The sequence below is a fragment of the Eretmochelys imbricata genome, chromosome 5, assembly GCF_965152235.1.
Source record: "Eretmochelys imbricata isolate rEreImb1 chromosome 5, rEreImb1.hap1, whole genome shotgun sequence".
NCBI lineage: Eukaryota > Metazoa > Chordata > Testudines > Cheloniidae > Eretmochelys > Eretmochelys imbricata.
In genome coordinates, this window is record NC_135576.1 from 73,183,724 (window position 1) to 73,203,761 (window position 20,038).

General features: G+C 42.1%; 1 protein-coding gene across 4 annotated transcripts in view; it reads right to left on the bottom strand.

The window, feature by feature from the left end:
- Positions 1-20,038, bottom strand: part of PGGT1B (protein geranylgeranyltransferase type I subunit beta) — a 70,138-nt gene that overhangs the window by 33,811 nt on the left and 16,289 nt on the right. For 3 of the 4 annotated variants that reach the window (XM_077817331.1, XM_077817332.1, XM_077817333.1), the window contains 2 exons: positions 8,985-9,052; positions 61-212 (listed from right to left, as the gene is read on the bottom strand). In XM_077817331.1, the coding sequence (XP_077673457.1) occupies positions 61-212; positions 8,985-9,052 (220 nt within the window). Of the gene's footprint in view, positions 1-60; positions 213-8,984; positions 9,053-9,940; positions 10,009-20,038 lie in introns of all 4 variants that reach the window. The other variant, XM_077817330.1, reaches the window with a different exon arrangement.

Genomic DNA, 20,038 nt, shown 5'->3' on the forward strand with positions numbered 1-20,038 from the left:
CCATGGTTAGGTTTTCCTCAAAATTTCCCAGAGTGCCCTGTAATAAAGAATGTCCTGTACCTTCCATCTTCCAGTTGGAGAGCTCTCAGTCCTGCCAAGCAGGCATCTTTATTTACTCGACTCAAGTCATCTCCAAGAATAACCAAGCATGATAGGCCAGTGTATGTCATTGCTATGTGCCCACTGTCATAGGGATGAGATATACCAGGACCCTAAAATTAAAAGAAAATACATTTAACTTATTTTGATTTCATAAGCTTTTGAATTACAATTAAGTATTCAATGAATTACAATTAAGTAGTCAAAGCTTTGACAATGTTTTAAAGGTAAATAATGTTAATCTTTGCATTAATTTTGGTCAAGTGGAATTTATCTGACTAGACATGCCTGAAGGAAACTATATAACTGCACAGCTTCATCTGACACACTTGCTGAGGAGTTAGAAGTTTACAAATACTTCAAAAAAAAACAAACATGAAATTCCAGAACTACCAACTGTGATATGAATCTTATTGCTTAAAATCAGCCACTGTATCAGATGAGTGGAGTATTGCTAATGTAACACCCATGTTTAAAAAAGGCTCTAGAGGCAATCCTGGAAATTACAGACTGGTAAATGTAACTTCAGTACCAGGCAACTGGTTGAAACTACAGTACTTATCAGACACAGACAATCACGATATGTTGGCGGAATCGTCAGCATGGCTTTTGTAGCACTCCACACCAGTCTATTAAAATTCTTTGAGGGGGTCAACAAACATGTGGACAAGAGTGATGCAATCAATCAGTGTAGTGAATTGGACTTTCAAAGCCTTTGACAAAGTCCCTCACCTAAGGCACTTATCCCATGACTGCTGAGTTTGCTTAAGAGGGAAGGTCCTCTCATGGATCAGTAACTGGCTAAAAGATAGGAAACAAAGGGTAGGAAGAAATGATCAATTTTCACAAAAGAGGTAATTAGTGGTGTCCCCTATGGATCTATACTGTTCATCATATTCATAAATGACCTGGAAAAGTGGGTGAGGTAGCAAAGTTTGCAGATAACACAAAATTACTCAAGATAGTTGAGTCCAAAGCTGACTGCGAAGAGTTACAAAGGGATTTCACTAAATTGGGTAAACAAATGGCAGATCACATTTACAAATTGAATTTCAAGTAACGCACATTGGAAAACAATCTCAGCTATACACAGAAAATGATGGGGACTAAAGTAGCTGTTACCACTCACGAAAGATCTTGGAGTCATTGTGGATAGTTCTCTGAAAACATCCACTCAGAACACATTGGCAGTCAAAAAAAGCTAACAATGTTAGTAACTGCTAGGAAACGGATAGATAAGACGACAGATAATATCAAAATGCCACTACATAAATCCATGATATGCCCATGCCTTGCATACAGCATGCAGGTCTGATCACCCCCATCTGAAAAAAGGTATTATAATTGGAAAAAGTACAAATAAGGCAATAAAATTTATTAGGGATATGGAAAAGCTTCCATACAAGTAGAGATTAAAAAGACTGGGACTGATTATCTTAGAAAAGTGATGTCGGGGGAGGGGAGGAGGGATGATAGAGGTCTATAAAATCATGAGTGATATGGGAAAAGTGAATAGGGAAGCGTTATTTATCCTTTCACTTAACAAAAGGACCAAGGGTCACCCGATCAGGCAGCAGGTTTAAAACAAATGTAAATATGTACTTCTTCACATAACGCACAGTCAACCTGTGGAACTCATTGCCAGGGGATGATGTGAAGGCCTAAAGTGTAACTGGGTTCAAAACAGAATTAGATAAGTTCATGAATTGTTCCTCTGTCTGTAAAATGGAGATAATGGTCTAACCTCCATTATAAAGTGCTGTGAGATCTACTGACAAAAAGCACTACATAAGAGCTAGGTATTATTATTATGATGATACATTTCATTCAGATGGATCCCCCAAGCATTTTATAAGCTACAGTGGATGCTGCTTAATAGCAATCCCAGTATCAACAACTTTTGCTTAATACCAACATTTTACTGTGAAACGATGCCACTCCAATTACTTTAATGTTAAAGGGATCTGAACTTTGCGAACAGGCATGCCATTTATTAACAACTTTAGGGGGTGGGGAAGAGGAGGTTTATGGGGCTGCAATCAAGCAAAAAAGCGCTGGGGCTGCACAGTAGCTCTCCCTGTGCTCTGTCCTACCCCGGTGCTGGGGGCACAGGCTTGGCATTGTCCCAGTGCTTCCTTCCCTGGCTGCAGCAAACCTGCTTGTGGTCAAGAACCCACAGTCCATAGAAGGAGGTAACAGGCTGTGTCACCTGCCTCCTTGCCCAGTGGGAGAGACACCCCCCCCACACACACACGCACGCACCCCAGAATCCCAGTGCTGTGGGCTCTGAGAGGAGGCAGCAGGTAGGGCAGCAGCAGGGCTGCAGCCCAGATGCTGGGTCTTTCCACATAGAGTGAGGGCACTGGGGACCCATGGAGCTCCACAGTGTCTCTCTTTGCGCTCTCTGCGTTGCTTCCTGACCTGGCACGCAGGGCCTGGGCTCAGCAAATCCCAGCACTTCCTTCTCTGAGAGCAGCCCTGTAGGCAAGTTTGATGGGCTGCAGCCAGAGCAAGTACATCCCAGGGCTTCCTTCTCTGGCTGCAGCACTGCAAACATACTTTCAACGTTATTGGTAATTTCCAGGTAATAGCAATTTTTTGCTGGAAACAGACTGCTAATAAGCAGAATCCACTGTACATGCAAAGTCCCCTGCAGACTTTAAGAGGCTGGACTAACTCTGCTGTAAGGCCCCCAGTTTCTGTGGCAGATTCATGTTAAACTCAAGAACTGACATTTTTCAGTGCAATATTCCATTTGTTATTTGTATTTATTATAAATTCATTTTTTTACTACCTCAATGTGCTAGAGAAATTTTGTATTCATAATTCATAACTGCATCAAAAGGGAAGCTAGTGGTTTTGACAGTTAGGGCTTTTGGCACTAGGAAGGTGCCGAGATATAAGCTTCTGCTGAATGATCAGTAATGAAATAATCCATGTTGAGATTTACAATGTTATACTTCAGCATAACCACTGCATTTCATGAATGGGGACAAATCAGACTCTCGGACTGCAAACTTCAAAGACAATCTAAACACGACTTCAATATAAAACGCTGTTACCTTCACAACCATAAGAGGCCAAACTCTTGTGTTTTTTTTTAAATGAAAGCTTCAATTCTGCACCAAATTCCACAGCTGTGGCATAGAGTTCATTGACGACGTGGAGACTGCATGATAGCCAAGCACACAATAGGCACAGAGAATGTTGTACAACAAGGGGAGAGGAGGAAAAGAAAAAACTCTGGCATGACAAATCCCTACTCTTACAAAAACACCACCATGAATTTAATTATGGTATTACTCAAACTGTAGGCACTGAGCATCCATAAAGGGAGACAGTCCTTGCTCTTGAGCATTTACAGAGCCAAACAGAAAAAAGATCCAAGCGGTGGAAAGGGATACAACATACAAAGCTTCACTTTCTGTGAAGTAATACGAGGGCAAAGGTGGGCTGAAGGCCAATGGTAGAAGGCAGAAAGTTAAAAAGGAGGAAGGGAAAAGGAGGGACACTGAGGAAAGGATGAAGAGGGGCACAGAAGATGGGAAATGAGACTGGCAATGGAGAGACTGAAGGAGAAAGGAAGGGAGGTAGGCACACCAGAGTAAAAGATGTCAAGAGCTTAAATTGCAGAATACAGAGTCTACTGTCACACCAAAAACCTGGATTTGGGCAGGTCTCTGCTGCTGGGTACTCTCCACTCACAGCATGATGCTCTTTTTCCTCCAGAGTACATGGAGGAAGTGGGGTGCTCCCTGGAGCCCTTATGGACTTGCTCTCAGAGGGGATAACACCAACAGAATCCAGGTCTAGAGTCTGTACCCACCTACATCTTACCTCCTGCTCAGCAGCTGTAGATGGTGGCAGGGTGACTAATCTCTAGGTCAATGGATAGACTGCCCTCAACATGTGTGATTTCCATGCTTAGCTCATATGACAAGGAGAGGTGGGTGCTACTGAGACCTCCTTATTGGGGTTATCCCTCCATTGAGGGATAACAGAGGTGCAGAATGGGAAGTCATAGTGGGCCTCACATTATGTCCTCCTGTCAACAACTGCTCCCAGATAGGGTCTGCAGAGGGACAAGTCTCCAGTCCTGTCATTAACTCTACACCTAGGATCACGTTGCTCTTCCTCCCATGGCTCAGACGACTGGTAAAGGAAGAGGGGTCCAAAGCCCAGGCAGAGTAGACGGGATGTTGTTTTGCCATCTCCTCTGGCACATCCACCAATCAGCAAACTATATAGTACTTTATTTATCTAACTTCGAGACTAAGTTGCCCCTGCTGGGATTGGAACATGGTTTCAAGGATTCTAGGCACTTCAGCTCTGAAGGTTACAACACTACATCCTTACCTCCAACAGACCTTCCCCTCAATTACTTTTATTCTCAGTAGCCCAGTGCCCAAGATGCTCTTCTACATTTTTTGAATTTTAGAATTCTGATCCCAAATATAAGCACCCAGGGGAGTTATCACAAATTCCTGATGTCTAGGACCATAGAATCAAGCTCCATCACAATAAATATTCAGTTTATAAATGACTGTTTAAGTCTTTTTTTCACAAAACCTACATTTGGAGCTAACATTGCCCTGATAGCGTCCTCTGTAACCTAGGAGGGTAACCCGATTTCCTTCGGAGTGTTTTACAATCTAACTTGGTCAAATAGATTAAAGGTGAAAAGAGTTTGGAAAAGTTCCATGATACTTTGAAACAATTGCTTATATAACATGCAAGTAGGTCAATCTACACTGAAAGGTAAATTGAATTTCCAAAGCTTTTAATGCAATGGGATTATACAAACAGGAATAGCCAAAATCTTCATATGTCCAGGAAGAGGAGGAAAGATGCCAGCACTAACGATATACAATGACACTGAAAAAGCTGTAGTCTGCAATAAATATTGATTGCATTCCAGAGTTTTGTGTATACATGCATCTCACTAGGGTTAAATCAATCTCCAATAAATATGGAGATCTGAAATGGAAGATTAGTAAAAGTTGGAGTGAAACAGTGTTAAAATTTTACTTCACAGTGTTTAATTCTCCTGGAGAGAAAGATTATGCTTATCGGGCAGATCAGATTTAGTACAATGTAAAATAAGTCAAGACAAAATATAAAGTGAGATTATAGAAATTCCATTTGAAATTAATGTCACAGTAGCAATGGTACGGTTAAGAAGGAGATTTCATTGTAAGTTAATATTCTTAGGCATTTGTAATTCTCAAAAATATTATCCTTTAGACTTTCCAAAGGTACATTTTGAAAAGTTTGGTAAAGTTTTGTTCTGGAAGAATTATAGTGAGACTGTCTGTACTATTATGTTCACCATTTTTACAAGACTATGATAAATTTTGTTGTTTTTTTAAAAAAAGGATGCCTTGTGAGATATTATTTGAAACGTCATAACCCGATGAACATTACTGTCCTGGTAATAAGTGTATCAACATTGTATGTGAAGTTATAAGATTCTACTCTGTGTATCATTGTTATAACACGCTCCAAGGTTAAGAAAAGCAGGCCTTTCAGCCCCCAGACAAGTATCAAAGTTAAGCGGGCTATCACCTACTTAAGCAGCCATTCTCCAGCAGTGGGAAGGTGTGAACAAGAAATTTACATTTCATCACAAAGACAGTTCAACTCTCACTTGGGTAATCCTCAGAAGGGAGTGGTATAAGAATGAGACAGTGGCCTCCAATTCACCCCTCTCCTCATGACATCAATGACTCCCAAAGAACTGAACAAGGGGGAGGAGTCCCAGCCTGAAAGAAAAGGAGTACTTGTGGCACCTTAGAGACTAACCAATTTATTTGAGCATGAGCTTTCGTGAGCTACAGCTCACTTCATCGGATGCAAGCCTGAAAGGTGACCCAGCCTGTGGTGACACGAAACCTTTTGCTTTTAAGTTCATTTAGCAACCATGACCTGTTTCAAGAAGTTTTACAAGACAAAGGCCTTGTCTACGCTGCCACTTACAGCGCTGAAACGTTCTTCGCTCAGGGATGTGAAAAATAACCCCCAAGTGATGCAAGTTTCAGCACTGTAAAGTGCTACAGCGCAGCGCTGGTAGCTATCCCTCTGACCAAGGTGGTTTTATTACAGTGCTGGGAGAGCTCTCTCCCAGCACTGGAGCTGCGACTATACAGTCACGTTAAAGCGCTGTGTAGACATACCCAAAGTGTCATTGATTAGGGGTCCCCTCAGTCCACTTTACGGTCTAACAGTTTAAATTTTGAAGACTGTAAGTATGGCTACAGGTATGTCAAAGCAGGAAAAAGTCAGATAGTGTAATTCTCCCATCTGTCTGTAACTTTTTTGTGTCTACAACTGACCCTAAAGCAGCAGCAGCAGCTTCTGTCCCAGATCCCCTCTCTGGGCACTGCAGCCAGGCCCATAAGATTGTAGCACCATTCAGGTTTGACCCAGCTGCCTCTCAGCCATCACCACAAGCCGGGGGGCCAAACCTGAGCCACATGGCAACCCAGCATACCAGATCACAACATCCAGAACAGGAGCCTCGGCCTAGTTCAGTGGGACACAGGAGCTACCATTGCCCGTGTCAGAAGTGAGGAAAAAAGAAAAAGGAGTACTTGTGGCACCTTAGAGACTAACAAATTTATGGAGCTACCACTTTGCATGCCCAGTCCTGCCTCAGCACAGCAGAATGGGACTAGACAAACCTCTTGAGGTCCCCTACCAATCCCTACATTTCTATATCATTTAAAGCCAGCTTTATCCTGGCAAGGCTTCCATAGTTTTTGTTCCTTTCAGTAAATCACTTTAATTTATTTGAAAAAGGAAAGAAGGTAGCATTGGCAATATTTTAAGCCCTTTTTAAATATCAGTTATAACAAAGACAGATCCAATTCCTTTTCACCAAAGGCAGTAGACAATGCATTGATGCATGAATGTAAAAAAGTGTGCTGATATATGAATAGTTTTTAAACAAAGGAATGTACATTGACCTTCACAGATTATCCTCTGGCTTCTTTCTACAGGCTAAATTACAAGAGCATAGGACAGCGTATAGGGCAGCAACACATTTCCTGACAAGAGGAGATTCACATCTTAAATTATGTGCTGTTTGAACAGACGTGTCAAAATGAAAAAGCACCAGTGAAATGCTGACACCCTGTAACAATATTTAGCACATTATATCGCACTCTTCGTTTTCAAGGTGCATTACAAGACCTCAGCCAAACTCCTTTTTGCTAAGCCCAGTTCCTCAAGCTTTGTGCAGGAGAGAGGATTTGGGCATAAATGAGTCTCCCAATGACGCATGTGCTGATTTAATGTACTGCATTAAATTGTTTAAAGTTTTATTTAAATATTATGAATGATACAGTGATTTATTAGCTACCCCTATGGTGGAGGAGTCCCCTCACTCACTGTTGCACTAGTGCTGTGGGATAGACATCAGGTTCTGATTATATGGTGATTTGAAGAAGAGGACTGGCTTACAGTACCAGACTGAAGATGTGTTTACAACCTTATTCAGGTTTTTGATTGTCATTTACATATTTAAAGGTTAATAAGATTTTAACAAGAACTCTTAAAAATTACAGACCCTCGACTATGCTTATTTCTGTAAGAGTCTGTTACAGAGACAGATTTTTTTCCATGAGGCTGCGTAACAGTTCAGTGTGTAGTAGATTATGACTGAGGCGAATGCCAATCATAACAGGTGACAAATTCATCTGATTATTGCAATGTTAGGAGTAAAATGATGCAGACACAAGCTATGGTGTAAAAAAAAAAGAGGGCAGATCCACAGCAAATCAAGACACAAAGATTACGCTGCTAATGCAGTGCCTAGTGCAGAGATGCATTAACTCCCCTTCACAATCCTTTAGCCTTGCTGAATATGGAAGGAAGACTGTGGATGTAAATTATGAAAACAAAGGGTGCCACTCTATGCACCCAAGCAGGAAACTGCGCTGCTGCCTTGGCTGATTTGCTATGCAAAAGGAGCAGGTAAGTTGTTGCTCCAGTGTCAATTTTATATATCCTCCTGTGCATAGATGCCCACCCTCTCCTCCCAGTTTCAAACCCCCATAAAAATCCTCTGATCTTACTTCCACCCTTCTTTCTCCATTCAAATACTTGGCTGGAATCTGTCCCCTACCTGAAACTACATTCCCTTTCCCACATATTAGCAGCAGCTGACCTGTCTTCACCACCCTCCCACATGCTGCACAGATCCCTTGCCTTCTACTGCCTCTCCCTGTCCAGCTTACCAGTCTATTCAGATCTTTGGAGCCTACCAAATCCTCCCCATCGTCTTCAGCAGCCTCTGTTCACTTCCAGTTTCCCACCATTAAAAGCAATGGCTCTGCTATTTCCCACGTTTCCCATCCCCTTGATCCTCAAAATCCCATGGATTCACGTACCCCCCACAACAGATGCGAGTAGGATCTCAACCATATTTGAGAAAGATTCAGCTGTCCTGAGGTTGAACACAGAAAGAGAAATGTTGAGAACACTGAGCACCTCCTCTGCCATGCGGAATTCTGCTTTTTCTGGACAGGATTCACATGTAGTTCTTGAACCAGAGAATATTTTTACCCAGTAGATTGCAATTAGGAACTCCCATTTTCTAAACCAAGCACTGACAATTTGCTGTGTAGTTTTGGCAATCCACAACCTGTACATCAATTTCTCCATAACCATTTGTAAACAGAAAAACAGTACTGTGTGGGGGTGCAGTGGGGATTTTAAAAAAAAAAAACTATGCAAATGCAAACATATTAATTTCTTTAAAGGGTTCCTGGTTCTATATTCACTTCATGTAGTTATTCTCTAAAGAAGCCACAAGATCATTTACTAGTTATTACAGGGGTCTTCTCTCTCTTTCTTGCACACACACACACAAAGAGCCAACTAACCTTGGATGGATTGAATGGCACCCCCAAATATGAAGATCCTCGGAATCCACAGCGATTTAAATTTGATCCTAGGAGGGGAAAAAACACCTCATTTACTCTGTTGAAACAGCCATTTAAAATTATAACTCTTTGGATAGGATCCAGACATGTTAATTCAACATAATTCAAAATATTACTATAGCTTTCTTTTGTCTTTTCAGTACATTGGCAATCTCAGCATATTATTATTTCAGGGAACAGAAAGTTTTTTCAGAATGATCTTAGTGCCAAGCGTAAAAGAGGCTTCACCTGGCTGAAATATATTTTGTGCTAATTGAAATTTCCTCCATTGTTTTGAAAGAGGAGATTGCCTAGTTGGAAAAATGCATAGCATAAACAGGTTATTTTCCTCTGGATTTCCATCCACCAAGACTGTTTAAGATCAGCTGCAAAGCACAGAGTCAACTACTACGGTTTTAAGTCGGCACTGATTTTTTAGCCATTTCATAAAGATGGTAAATAGGCTCATTATGTTAAACCACACAAGATATGATCTAAAACTAAAATAGCCTGAAAGGTCACAAGATTTAACAACAGCATTGCTTATTTCTCTCCTCCAAAATCTAGGAGCATGAGAAGCTTTTATAAGAGGGAAAATTGCTCACTTAGCGATCATTCAAATGTGAAACTCTTATTTACAGGTTTTATATTGTGTTGATCTTCATGGTATCTGAGTACTCAGGACGTACAGTACTAATGCATACCACACACCATCAAAAGTCAAGTACAGCCCAGGTCCTCTACACCAGTGCTTCTCAAACTATCTGATGTGGCGGACTGGCAATTTTTTTCCAGTGTGCCAGGCACCGGTACCATATTTGTGCCATATTATTATCGCACTCGCATAGGCATGTAGTACATCAGATCAGAAAAACTAACATTCTTCACTGTATTAACTGGAATGGGAGTGTGCATACCAAGTGTAGCGTACTCGTGGAGATGTTCCCATTTAAATACACTGAAGACTGACTGAAAGGCTGTGCATCTGTGTGGATGGTATAAAATGACTACTATTAGTTTATGATCCAAGCAAATATTTGAACATTCGTAATAATATTAATTTATATCGGAAACAATATAATGAATAAAATAAAAGTTGGCAGACATTTTTATTTTATGTTTATTTTGTAAACAAATATTACAATACAAATAAAAAAATATTAAATCAAACCAGCAGTCTCTTAAAGATATTATAAAAAACATTATATATAAGTAATAAAATCAAAAATAATGAATAAAGGTTAAAAAATAAGATGGAAAGGAATAGGTAACATTAAATTGAAGACATATAATTTTGAAAATATGTCAATACTAAAATATCAAATTGATAAGCTATTTTATTAACACAATAGGCATGTTAAACCTTAACCTTTACTAATGTGGAAGGTGAGCCTGCTTCTTCGTCAGCTTATCCAGTCGTGGTTCAATTGAGGACAGTGACACGCACAATAGAGAATATCCATACTATTCTTGTACTTTGTCTTAATGACACTCATGGTTGAGAAGCCAGTCTTGCAGAGGTATGTTGAAGGAAATGGGAGAAGAGTTTTCAGAGCAATTTCAGTAAGTTCACGATATTCTGCTTTTACTTTTATCCAAAAGGAAGTTAGTGATGTTGTAGTTTCAAAACTTCATCTTCAATCCTTCGTCAGTAGCCAGCTCCAACAATTTATCCTCCACAGTAACAGTTAAGCCATCTTTCAATGGAATAAACGGATTTTGGATCCATCCAGTCCCTTTCCGTAGATCTTCTTCTGTTAGAAAGTAAAACTCTAAACGTTCTGCCAATTCATCAAGTGTTCACTGATGACATTTTGTAGACATGTAACATTAAGGTCTTCGCCTGCATCGGCGATTGTCGTCGCTAATTTGTGAAACATGTCATAACAATCTCTTGACACTCAACTCTTCCATGTTTCTAGCTTTCGTTTCTGTCCATCCATCCACCTTGTCTGCCATTGTAAGACACAAAGCCATCCTTCCCTGCATGGAGGTGTGGAGACCATTAAAGATGGCAAAGATATCAGCCAAATAAGCCAGCTTGGTTATCGAATCCACATCTCGGAACAATTGTGACCAATTTGGTTTTTTGTCCGGAAGAAACTCGGCAAGCTTGTTTCAGAGCTCAAATACTCGACAGGACTTTTCCCCTCAATAACCAATGTACATCAGCATGCAATAGGAGCTGTTTATGATCAGCTCCAATATCATCACATAATGCAGCAAATAGTCTCGAATTTAAAGCATTTGCCTTTACATGGCTCACAATTTTTACAACTTCGCTGAGCACTATTTAGTTCTGTTGACATTTTTGTTGTTGCAAAACTTTCTCGGTGAAGGAAGCAGTGCATCGACTTGCACTCAGTTGCAAGTGCCTTAATCTGGGTAACCACTCCGGAATGCCGTCCTGTCATTGCGGCAGCGCCATCAGAACATACGCCTACACAAAACTTCAAATCCAACCCATGTTAACAAAGTAGTCACTCACAGTCTTGAGCACTTCAGAACTAGTTGTTTTTGTTGGCAGTAAAGCAGAAAACAAAAAAACTCTTCCTTCAAATAACCCTCATGTTCAAAACGCACATACACCATCAGAACTGCCATTTTAGCAACATCTGTACTTTCATCAAGTTGCAAAGAAAAGTACATTGCTAATTTAATCTGTCCTATGAGCTGATCTTCCATATAGTGAGACAGATTGTGAATTCGTTGAGCTATAGTGTCATTTGAAAGTTGCACCTGAGCCACTTTCTTTGCCGGCTCGCCCACCATTTCCATGCAGACATCTTTAATACAGCCCTATCACTAGCGTTTCACCGATTGTGTATGGCTTTTTAGCCTTAGCAACGCAAAGCACAAGTATTTGTGTGTGACACTTCAAGGATCTGTTTCTGACAGCCTTTTAAATCAACATACTTTCTTTCAAAGAACTCTTTCGGCTTTGAACTAATTTCATTATGTTTTGTATTTAAATGCCTCTTGAGTTTTGACAGCTTCTTTGCGTCATTAGCCAACGCATAGCCACAAATAACGCGCTGTGGTTTTGGCACTCCATCATCATTCGTGGCTACAAAACCAAACTGAATGTATGAGGAGTCATATTTCCGAGTAAAGCTAGTATGAATTCTTTTTGTTGACAATACTTCGGTTTTATTTACATTGTCGTCATCTGATTCAGAATTACTTGCGTGTTCAGCAATCGGATGCCTGCTTGATAAATATGTCGATTGGACCTCGCTTCACCATCTGTAAATTAGGCATAAAAATAATGAATATAAATTCCATTACCCTGGGTATATACTTAATTTATGATATTAGGATGAAAGCCAAATAAATGCAGTGGGAATGCTTTTACTGAGAAATATGTGCGGGAGAACATTGATTAATAGGGTAAGTAATATTAGGATAAGAAGATAATATACATTTTAAAATTAAATTGCAAACAGGGTAATAATTGGAAAGTTAAGATGGTTTGAACATATGGAAAGAATGAATAATGAATGTCAAAAATAAGATTTACCTGTCTGAAGGATATGGAGAAAGCAAGGAATTTAGAGAACTTCCTGGCAGAAACATGTAGGTTTGATTCTAGAAGAGGGGAAGGCAATAAGTAAGAACAAAGAGTGTATGAAATAATATATGGATATACTGGAAGTGAGGACTGTTTATTTGGCTATAGGTGTGTGGTGCTCAATCGTCTCTATCTACCTCGTAAGGGATACGGCGGGATAGGATAGAAATTATTAAAATTTATAATATTAGTACTTACATTCTCAGATCAGTGGGCTCGAACGGGGTCCCAAATGACAAGCACGCAGACATCCATATGATGCTCTTTATTCAACTCGATAGTAACTTCTGTGCGGCGGGGTCTTTATATGTGAAGGAGTGGGGTAAGCATGCGCTCGCGCATCTCATGCAAAACATGCTGTAGCGCTATGCCATAATTATCAATATTATAATATGTGCTTTGAAAATATTATTTAATATTGTCGACTTTATCGACTGATAATTATTCTTGGTGAAATTCCAGTGTGATTTTTAAATTATTTTTCTCTTTCTTTCCTGGAAACTCGCCGTGGACCGGCAGCTGATTGCTCCGGTCTGCAGACCACCACTTTGAGTAGCACTGCTCTACACAGCTCAAATATGCCTCTCTGAGCTGTATTAGCATAGCTGGATTGACTCAAAAGGGCCTCTAGAGATAAAAGGCTAGTTAGTGTTTAATTCCCCTCAACTAGATGTTCTTAAGCGCCCTTAATTTTGCTGTTACATCCTTTGCTCTGATCTAAAAGTCCTAGCCCCTGTCTACATTAGAGAACCTAATTAGACAATGTAGTTACACGGTAAGCTCCTAATACAGATGAACTGTGCACAGATACAGAGGCATCTTACACTGGTGTGATTTACCAGTTGATGCCCCACCTTATATCTGCGTCTCATGTCTACAGTAGAAACTTGCACCAGTAACTACACTGATGCAAGTTTCTCAAACTCGATCTAGGGAATTTTCTGTTACTCAGCGGTGCAGTGAAGGCCCCATTGTGCTGGGCCCTGTATAAGCACATAGCAAGAGTCCCCTGCCCAACAAGTTTTATAATTCAATTTTAGACCTGATGCAACAAGTGTGAAACATAATGAGGGAAGAGGAGAATGAGGACATGGTTAATGACATAAGGTCATATGGCTACAGAAATTCTTCATCATCATCTTCGTGTTCCCATTATGCCTCTGGCATTTAGGCAGTGATGAACCTCCTCCACTCCTGATGGTTTCTGGCAAGTCTTTCAATGGCTCCACAGCTGTGCCCCAGGTTTTTCAGCTCGGCTTCCACAGCTCTTCGCTATGTTCTTTTCAGGTGGCCTCATTTTTGCTTGCCTTCAGGTGTCCATCTTGTTGGTACTCTGGTGATGGAATCAGTTTCCATCTGAAGCAGATGGCCAATCCATCTCCAGCACCTCCTGGAAACGATGATGCTCAGATCCTCTTGGCTGAACTGTTTCAATCGATCTTGGTTTGAGATTGTTCTGGGCCAAAAGATACGGATTTTTCTGAGAAAGGTTGTCTGGAACGAAGATAGTTTGGACAGGTCATACTTGCTCATTCCCCAGCATTCTGCACTATACAGTAATGTTGAAATTACACAGCTCTGATATATCTTGAGTTCGGTTTTGTATGTTGATGATTTCCAGACTGTATTTAACCTCCTGAAGGTGTTCCTGGCGTCCTGGCTTGTTCCACTGTACTGGCTGATGGTGCTGCCCAAGTATGTGAATGTTTCTACATTGGTGAGAACATAATCCTCTATCCATACTGGTGATGGTGAGGCAATAGTAAAGGTCATGATATATGTCTTATTATGGTTGATTTTTCAGACTAATTTGCTGGCTGAATGCATTGTATGATAGACCTAGGCCAGTTGGGTACAGCAGAGTAGTAGAAGGCGGACATACTGGCCACTGGATAAGCAGTTTTCTGTTCCCTGAGTGACCAGAACAGGGGCTATGCTAGAGCAATCAGGAACCTGCTAGAACCAATTAAGACAGGCAAGCTAATTCAGACACCTGGAGCCAATTAAGAACATACTAGAATCAATTATGGCAGGCAGACTAATGAGGACACCTGGTTTAAAAAAGGACCTCTGATCAGTTAGTGGAGGGTATACAAGGAGCAGGGAGTGAGTGCTGCTGGAGGACTGAGGAATACAAGTGTTATCAGGCTTCAGGAGGAAGATCCTGCTGTGAAGATAAAGAAGGTGCTTGGGAGAGACCATGGGGAAGTAGCCCAGGGAGTTGTAGCTGTCACGCAGTTGTTACAGGAGACACTGTAGACAGCTACAATCCACAGGGCCCTGGCCTAGAACCCGGAGTAGAGGGTGGGCCCGGGTTCCCCCCATCTTTCCCAACTCCCTATTTTATATAAGAGGAGTTCACCTGGACTGGGAGTCCCACCAGAGGGGAAGGTCTCTGGCCTGTCCCCCAACCCACTAGGTAGGCCAGCAGAGACTGCAGGGATTGTTCTCCTTTTCCCCATGCTGGCCAGTGATGAAGTTAGCTGAGCGAATGGCAGGTTTGAGCCACCAGCAAAAGTGGCCAAACTGAGGGCTGCCATGAACCTCTGAGGCGAGCAAATCCGCCAATAAGCGCAGGATCCACCGAGGTAGAGGAGAAACTGTCAGTTGAGTAGAGTTTTTTCTTGTATATGGTGTTGGATATGTGGTAGGAGAGGGAGATCTGCAAAGTCCAGGTCTTCAAGGGATGAGAAGGGTGTCTAATGCCTCTTGCAGGGTTGTCCTTAGGATTTATGGGGCCCTACGCAGTATTATTAAACTGGTGCCCCTATGCCTCTATTCAGTTTTCTTACTGTATTAGGCTTAGACTTGCGTGTTTTATTTTATTTTGCTTGGTGATTCACTTTGTTCTGTTATTACTTGGAACCACTTAAATCCTACTTTTTGTGTTTAATATAAATCATTTTTTACTTATTAACCCAGAGTATGTATTAACATCGGGGGTGTGTGTGTCAAACAGCTATGCATTTATGTATAAAGCTTATACAGGGTAAAACAGATTTACTGGGCTTTCGACCCCAATGGGAGTTGGGTATCTGAGTGCTGGAGACAGAAACACATCTTAAGCTGCTTTCAGTTAAGCCTGCAGCTTGTGGGGGATGTGGTTCAGACCTGGATCTGTGTTTGCAGCAGGCAAGCGTGTCTGGCTCAAACCAGGCAGGGCACTGAAATCCCATGGTGGCAGGGAAACCAGGCTCAGAGGTAGTCTACACACATCAAGTAGCAGTCCCAAAGGGGATTTCTGTGACCCAACCCGTCACAGTGAGTATTTGCTTCAGGTTGGGGGACTGTCTGTAAGCGAGGACTGGCCGTTCTCCCAAGGTCTGTGAGAGTGAGGGACCATCCTTCAGGATAGGTTGTAGATCCTTGATGATGTACTGGAGAGGTTTTAGTTGGGGGCTGTAGGTGACAGCTAGTGGCGCTCTGTTACTTTCTTCATTGGGCCTCTCCTGTAGTAGGTGACTTCTGGGTACCCTTCTGGATCTGTCCATCTGTTTCTTCACTTCACCAAGTGGGTACTGTAGTTTTAAGAACACTTGATAGAGATCTTGTAGGTGTTTGTCTCTGTCTGAGAGATCGGAGCAAATGTGGTTGTATCTTAGAACTTGGCTGTAGACAACAGATCGTGTGATGTGGTCTGGACGAAAGCTGGAGGCATGTAGGTAGGAATAGCGGTCAGTAGGTTTTCCGTATAGGGTGGTGATTATGTGACCATCGCTTATTAGCACTGTAGTGTCCAGGAAGTGGATCTCTTGCGTGGACTGGTCCAGGCTGAGGTTGATGGTGGGATGGAAATAGTTGAAATCCTGGAGGAATTCCTCAAGGGCCTCATTCCCCTGGGTCCATATGATGAAGTCATCAATGTAGTGCAAGTAAGAGCACTAAGGGAGGAGAGCTAAGGAAGCGTTGTTCTAAGTCAGCCATAAAAATGCTGGCATACTGTGGGGCCATGTGGGTACCCACAGCAGTCCTGCTGACTTGAGGGTATAAATTTTCCTCCTTTGATATTCACACCTTCTTGTCAACTGTTGAGAATAGGCCACTTCCACCTTAATTGAATTGGCCTTGTTAGCACTGACCCCTCACTTGGTAAGGCAACTCCCATCTTTTCATGTGCTGTAATATTTATACTGATTACTGTATTTTTCATTCCATGCATCTGATGAAGTGGGTCTTAGCCCATGAAAGCTTATGCCCAAATAAATTTGTTAGTCTCTAAGGTGCCACAAGAACTCCTCGTTGTTTTTGCTGATACAGGCTAACACGGCTGCCACTCTAAAGTGTTAAAGGGACTTTTTGGAGAGAAGGGGGGGGAGGGGGATGTGTTGTGAATGTTTTGTTCCTGGAAAAAACAGATCAAGATGGAAGAAGCAGTTGTGAATGTCTGAAGCAGTTGTACCCTTCCCAAAATTCCAGGGGATAAACCTTGAAGAAGCTAGCTAGACATGCCTATAGTTTATCGTTTTAAGACCTTTCCCCTCAGATTCTAAATAAATACTTTTCTTTAAGAAGGCTGTCTGGTCACTGGATACTACTGATCTTTGCTTCCAGAGGAGCAAGTAATGAACATTACGAGATGACATCTCAAGGTCCCTTCCAGTCCTACACTTCTATAATTACTTCAGCAGCCCTGAGTTAATCAGTTAGCACTTGGGATCACAGCCTAGATCTCAGTCTGAGAGTGGGAAGATCAAGAGATTCCACCCTGAGACAGCTTGATGTCTGAGACCTGAATGAAGCTGCACTTAAAGAGACCAGGAGGGGTCAGTGATGCAGTTACCCTGGGAACTGCGACAACTAAAACAAAGAAAACGTGGTTTTAAAAATAAATTCATTTTTAGAGTCCCCAATTTCCATCTCCCTTTCAGTACTTTTAACTGTCAGGGAATGCATTTCAGATTCCTTTCTTACACTATTTTGGTGTTTGACATCAGAAACAGAATCCTGAACCCAGTATCTAATCAATTAAAAAAAGTTGCTACTAGACTGACTTATTTTTGGATGTTTATTTTAGTGAGTCTTCTGGTCAACTAGACCTATACTAGGCGAGAGTTTTGGTATCTCCTGGCTGGCAGCATAGAGGTAATGCCCTCACTCCCTGGGAAGGGAGCACAGCACTCTACTGGTCCTCACACAAGACTAAGGAACTCCAAAGGGAGACATCTTGTCATCCTAAGTAAAAGGGCTATTTGTATTTCATGCCAATATGTGAATACTTCCAAGAGTTGCATCACTATATTGCAATTAGACAGTGATATTCCAAGTGGCAGTTCGAGTTTAAAAATAGAAGGTTTTAAGCTGACAGAGGAAGTGATAAAAAGGAAGTGAAAACAACTAACTTTTAGCTCGGCAATTCTGGCATGAAGAAGTCAGACCAAAATATTTATACGTCTTTTACATATAGACAGAGCACTGGTAGAGCTTTCCTTCTGGCTGGACGTTCCTTAGGCTGTTGTATTTGGAGCCCATCTCACAGGGCTCTGAGTGCTCTTTAAGACTCCTGAATCTGAACAGAGTCCAGGCACTGCCCCTGAATTTGGGGTGTCTAGGCACACACTTGGGGTGCAGCCTTGGTTTAGCACCCTCTACTGAGAGCCGAGACAACATGGTCCAACTGCCTAGCCCCTTGGACTAGCGCTAACCTCTCAGGTTCCCCCATAGCTTCCACACTCTCTCCCAGAACTTCAGCTGTGGGGATGCATTGGGTTTGCAGTTTAACTCATCAGGGGCATGTGACAGTAAAAACAAACAGACACAGGCTTTGCATTCAATTCTAAACACTATTTACTTTTTATTAAGCAGCATGAGAAATACATATATCTAGACAAAAATAAACATTTATTTTCCCTGTCTCAGTTTCCTCACCACTCTGAAAAGTTCTTTGGGCTTGGGCAGACACCTCTGGGATGTCCAGGATCCTTCTCCTGCAACTTCAGGCTTCTCTTCAGAAATAAGGAGCCTCTTTCCCTCTCTAGTTCACCTAGCTTTCTCTGATCTCGGCTGGTCTCAGAGTTAGCCTGGACTCCACTGCTACCAAACTAACTCTCTGATCCTCTCTTCTACTCCAAGCTTCCTGTGTCTTGCTCTGTGCATCCCTTGAATGTGTGCGTTCCCCTCCAAAAACCTGTTTTTTCTGTTCTGCTGGTGATTTTCCACTCTCCACTTCTCTACATAGAATCTTGGTCAAACTGGTTTCCCCACTCAGGTAACCCTCTTGCTATTCCCATTATTCGGTCAAAGCATAACTGTTAAGGGTAATGACTTTCCATTGCCCCATGTCTGGTAGTACATGCTATAGCCCACTCAGCAAATGATAGAATTCCTCTGTGGATGTGGAATCTGATACAACAATTCCACAACAATCAGAATTCAGGTAACATACATAAGGTTAGAACTGTGTCAGCTATTTTTAGTAAAAGTCTCAGACAGATCACAGGCAACAAACAAAAATTCACGGATGCCTGGGACCTGAGACTTTTACTAAAAATAATGGGTGGTGGGAGGCTGACTGAAGCGCAGATGTGGGGAAGATAGCCCAAGCCCTGCTGCGTGGGGAGGGGAGAGAAGTGTCCAGTACCCATTGCCGTGAAGCCCAAGGAGAATCTGTGACTTCTATGAGAATCTTATAGTTAATCATATGTAGACAGATTCCTCAAACCGTCACGACCCAACAATAAATCCTTGAAAAGAGGTTCACACAGCAAATCTGACAAAGATACAAACAGGAAACACCACTTCTCTCTGAATTTCTAGCCTACTATAACTAAGGGCATGTCTAAGACAAACAAGTCAATCTAGGTTACATTGACTTACAACCACCAGAGTAATTACTGAAGTGGCTGATGGCCGCACCACTCTCCTTCTCCCACTGGTGCATGTCCTCACCAAGAGTACTTCCACCAACTGAGGTGGGGCAACGTGGTGGGTTAAGAGTCAGGGCTCTTAGCTCCATATAGCTCCCTGCCAGGACTCCAGCAGCCTGCCCAGGTTCTCAGCTCCCCACTCCGGGGGGTGGGAAAAGAGGAGCTGCCCAGGACTCCTCACCTTCCTGAGCAGGGAGCCTCAGGGCAGCTGCCTGGCTGGGATCGGGGAAGCCATAGGCAGCCAGGATCTAGCTGCCTGGCTTTTCTGTCCATTTCATGGCTCCAACATGGCAGCTGTGAAATTGACAACAGCTAACCGCCAAAGTAAGTAACAGTACCCTGTTGCCTTAACTACATCAAGGCCTTGTCTACACTGTCTCTTTACAGCACTGCAACTTTATTACTCAGGGGTGTGAAAAAACACCCCTCTACCCCCCAGTGCTGCAAGTTTCAGCACTGTGAAGTGGCAGTGTAGACAGTGCACCAGCGGTGGGAGCCAGCTGTAGGGTGCCAGTGGTGGGAGCTACTCCCCTCCTGGAGGCAGTTTTTTTTGCTTTTGTTTTTTAAAATAGTGCTGGGAG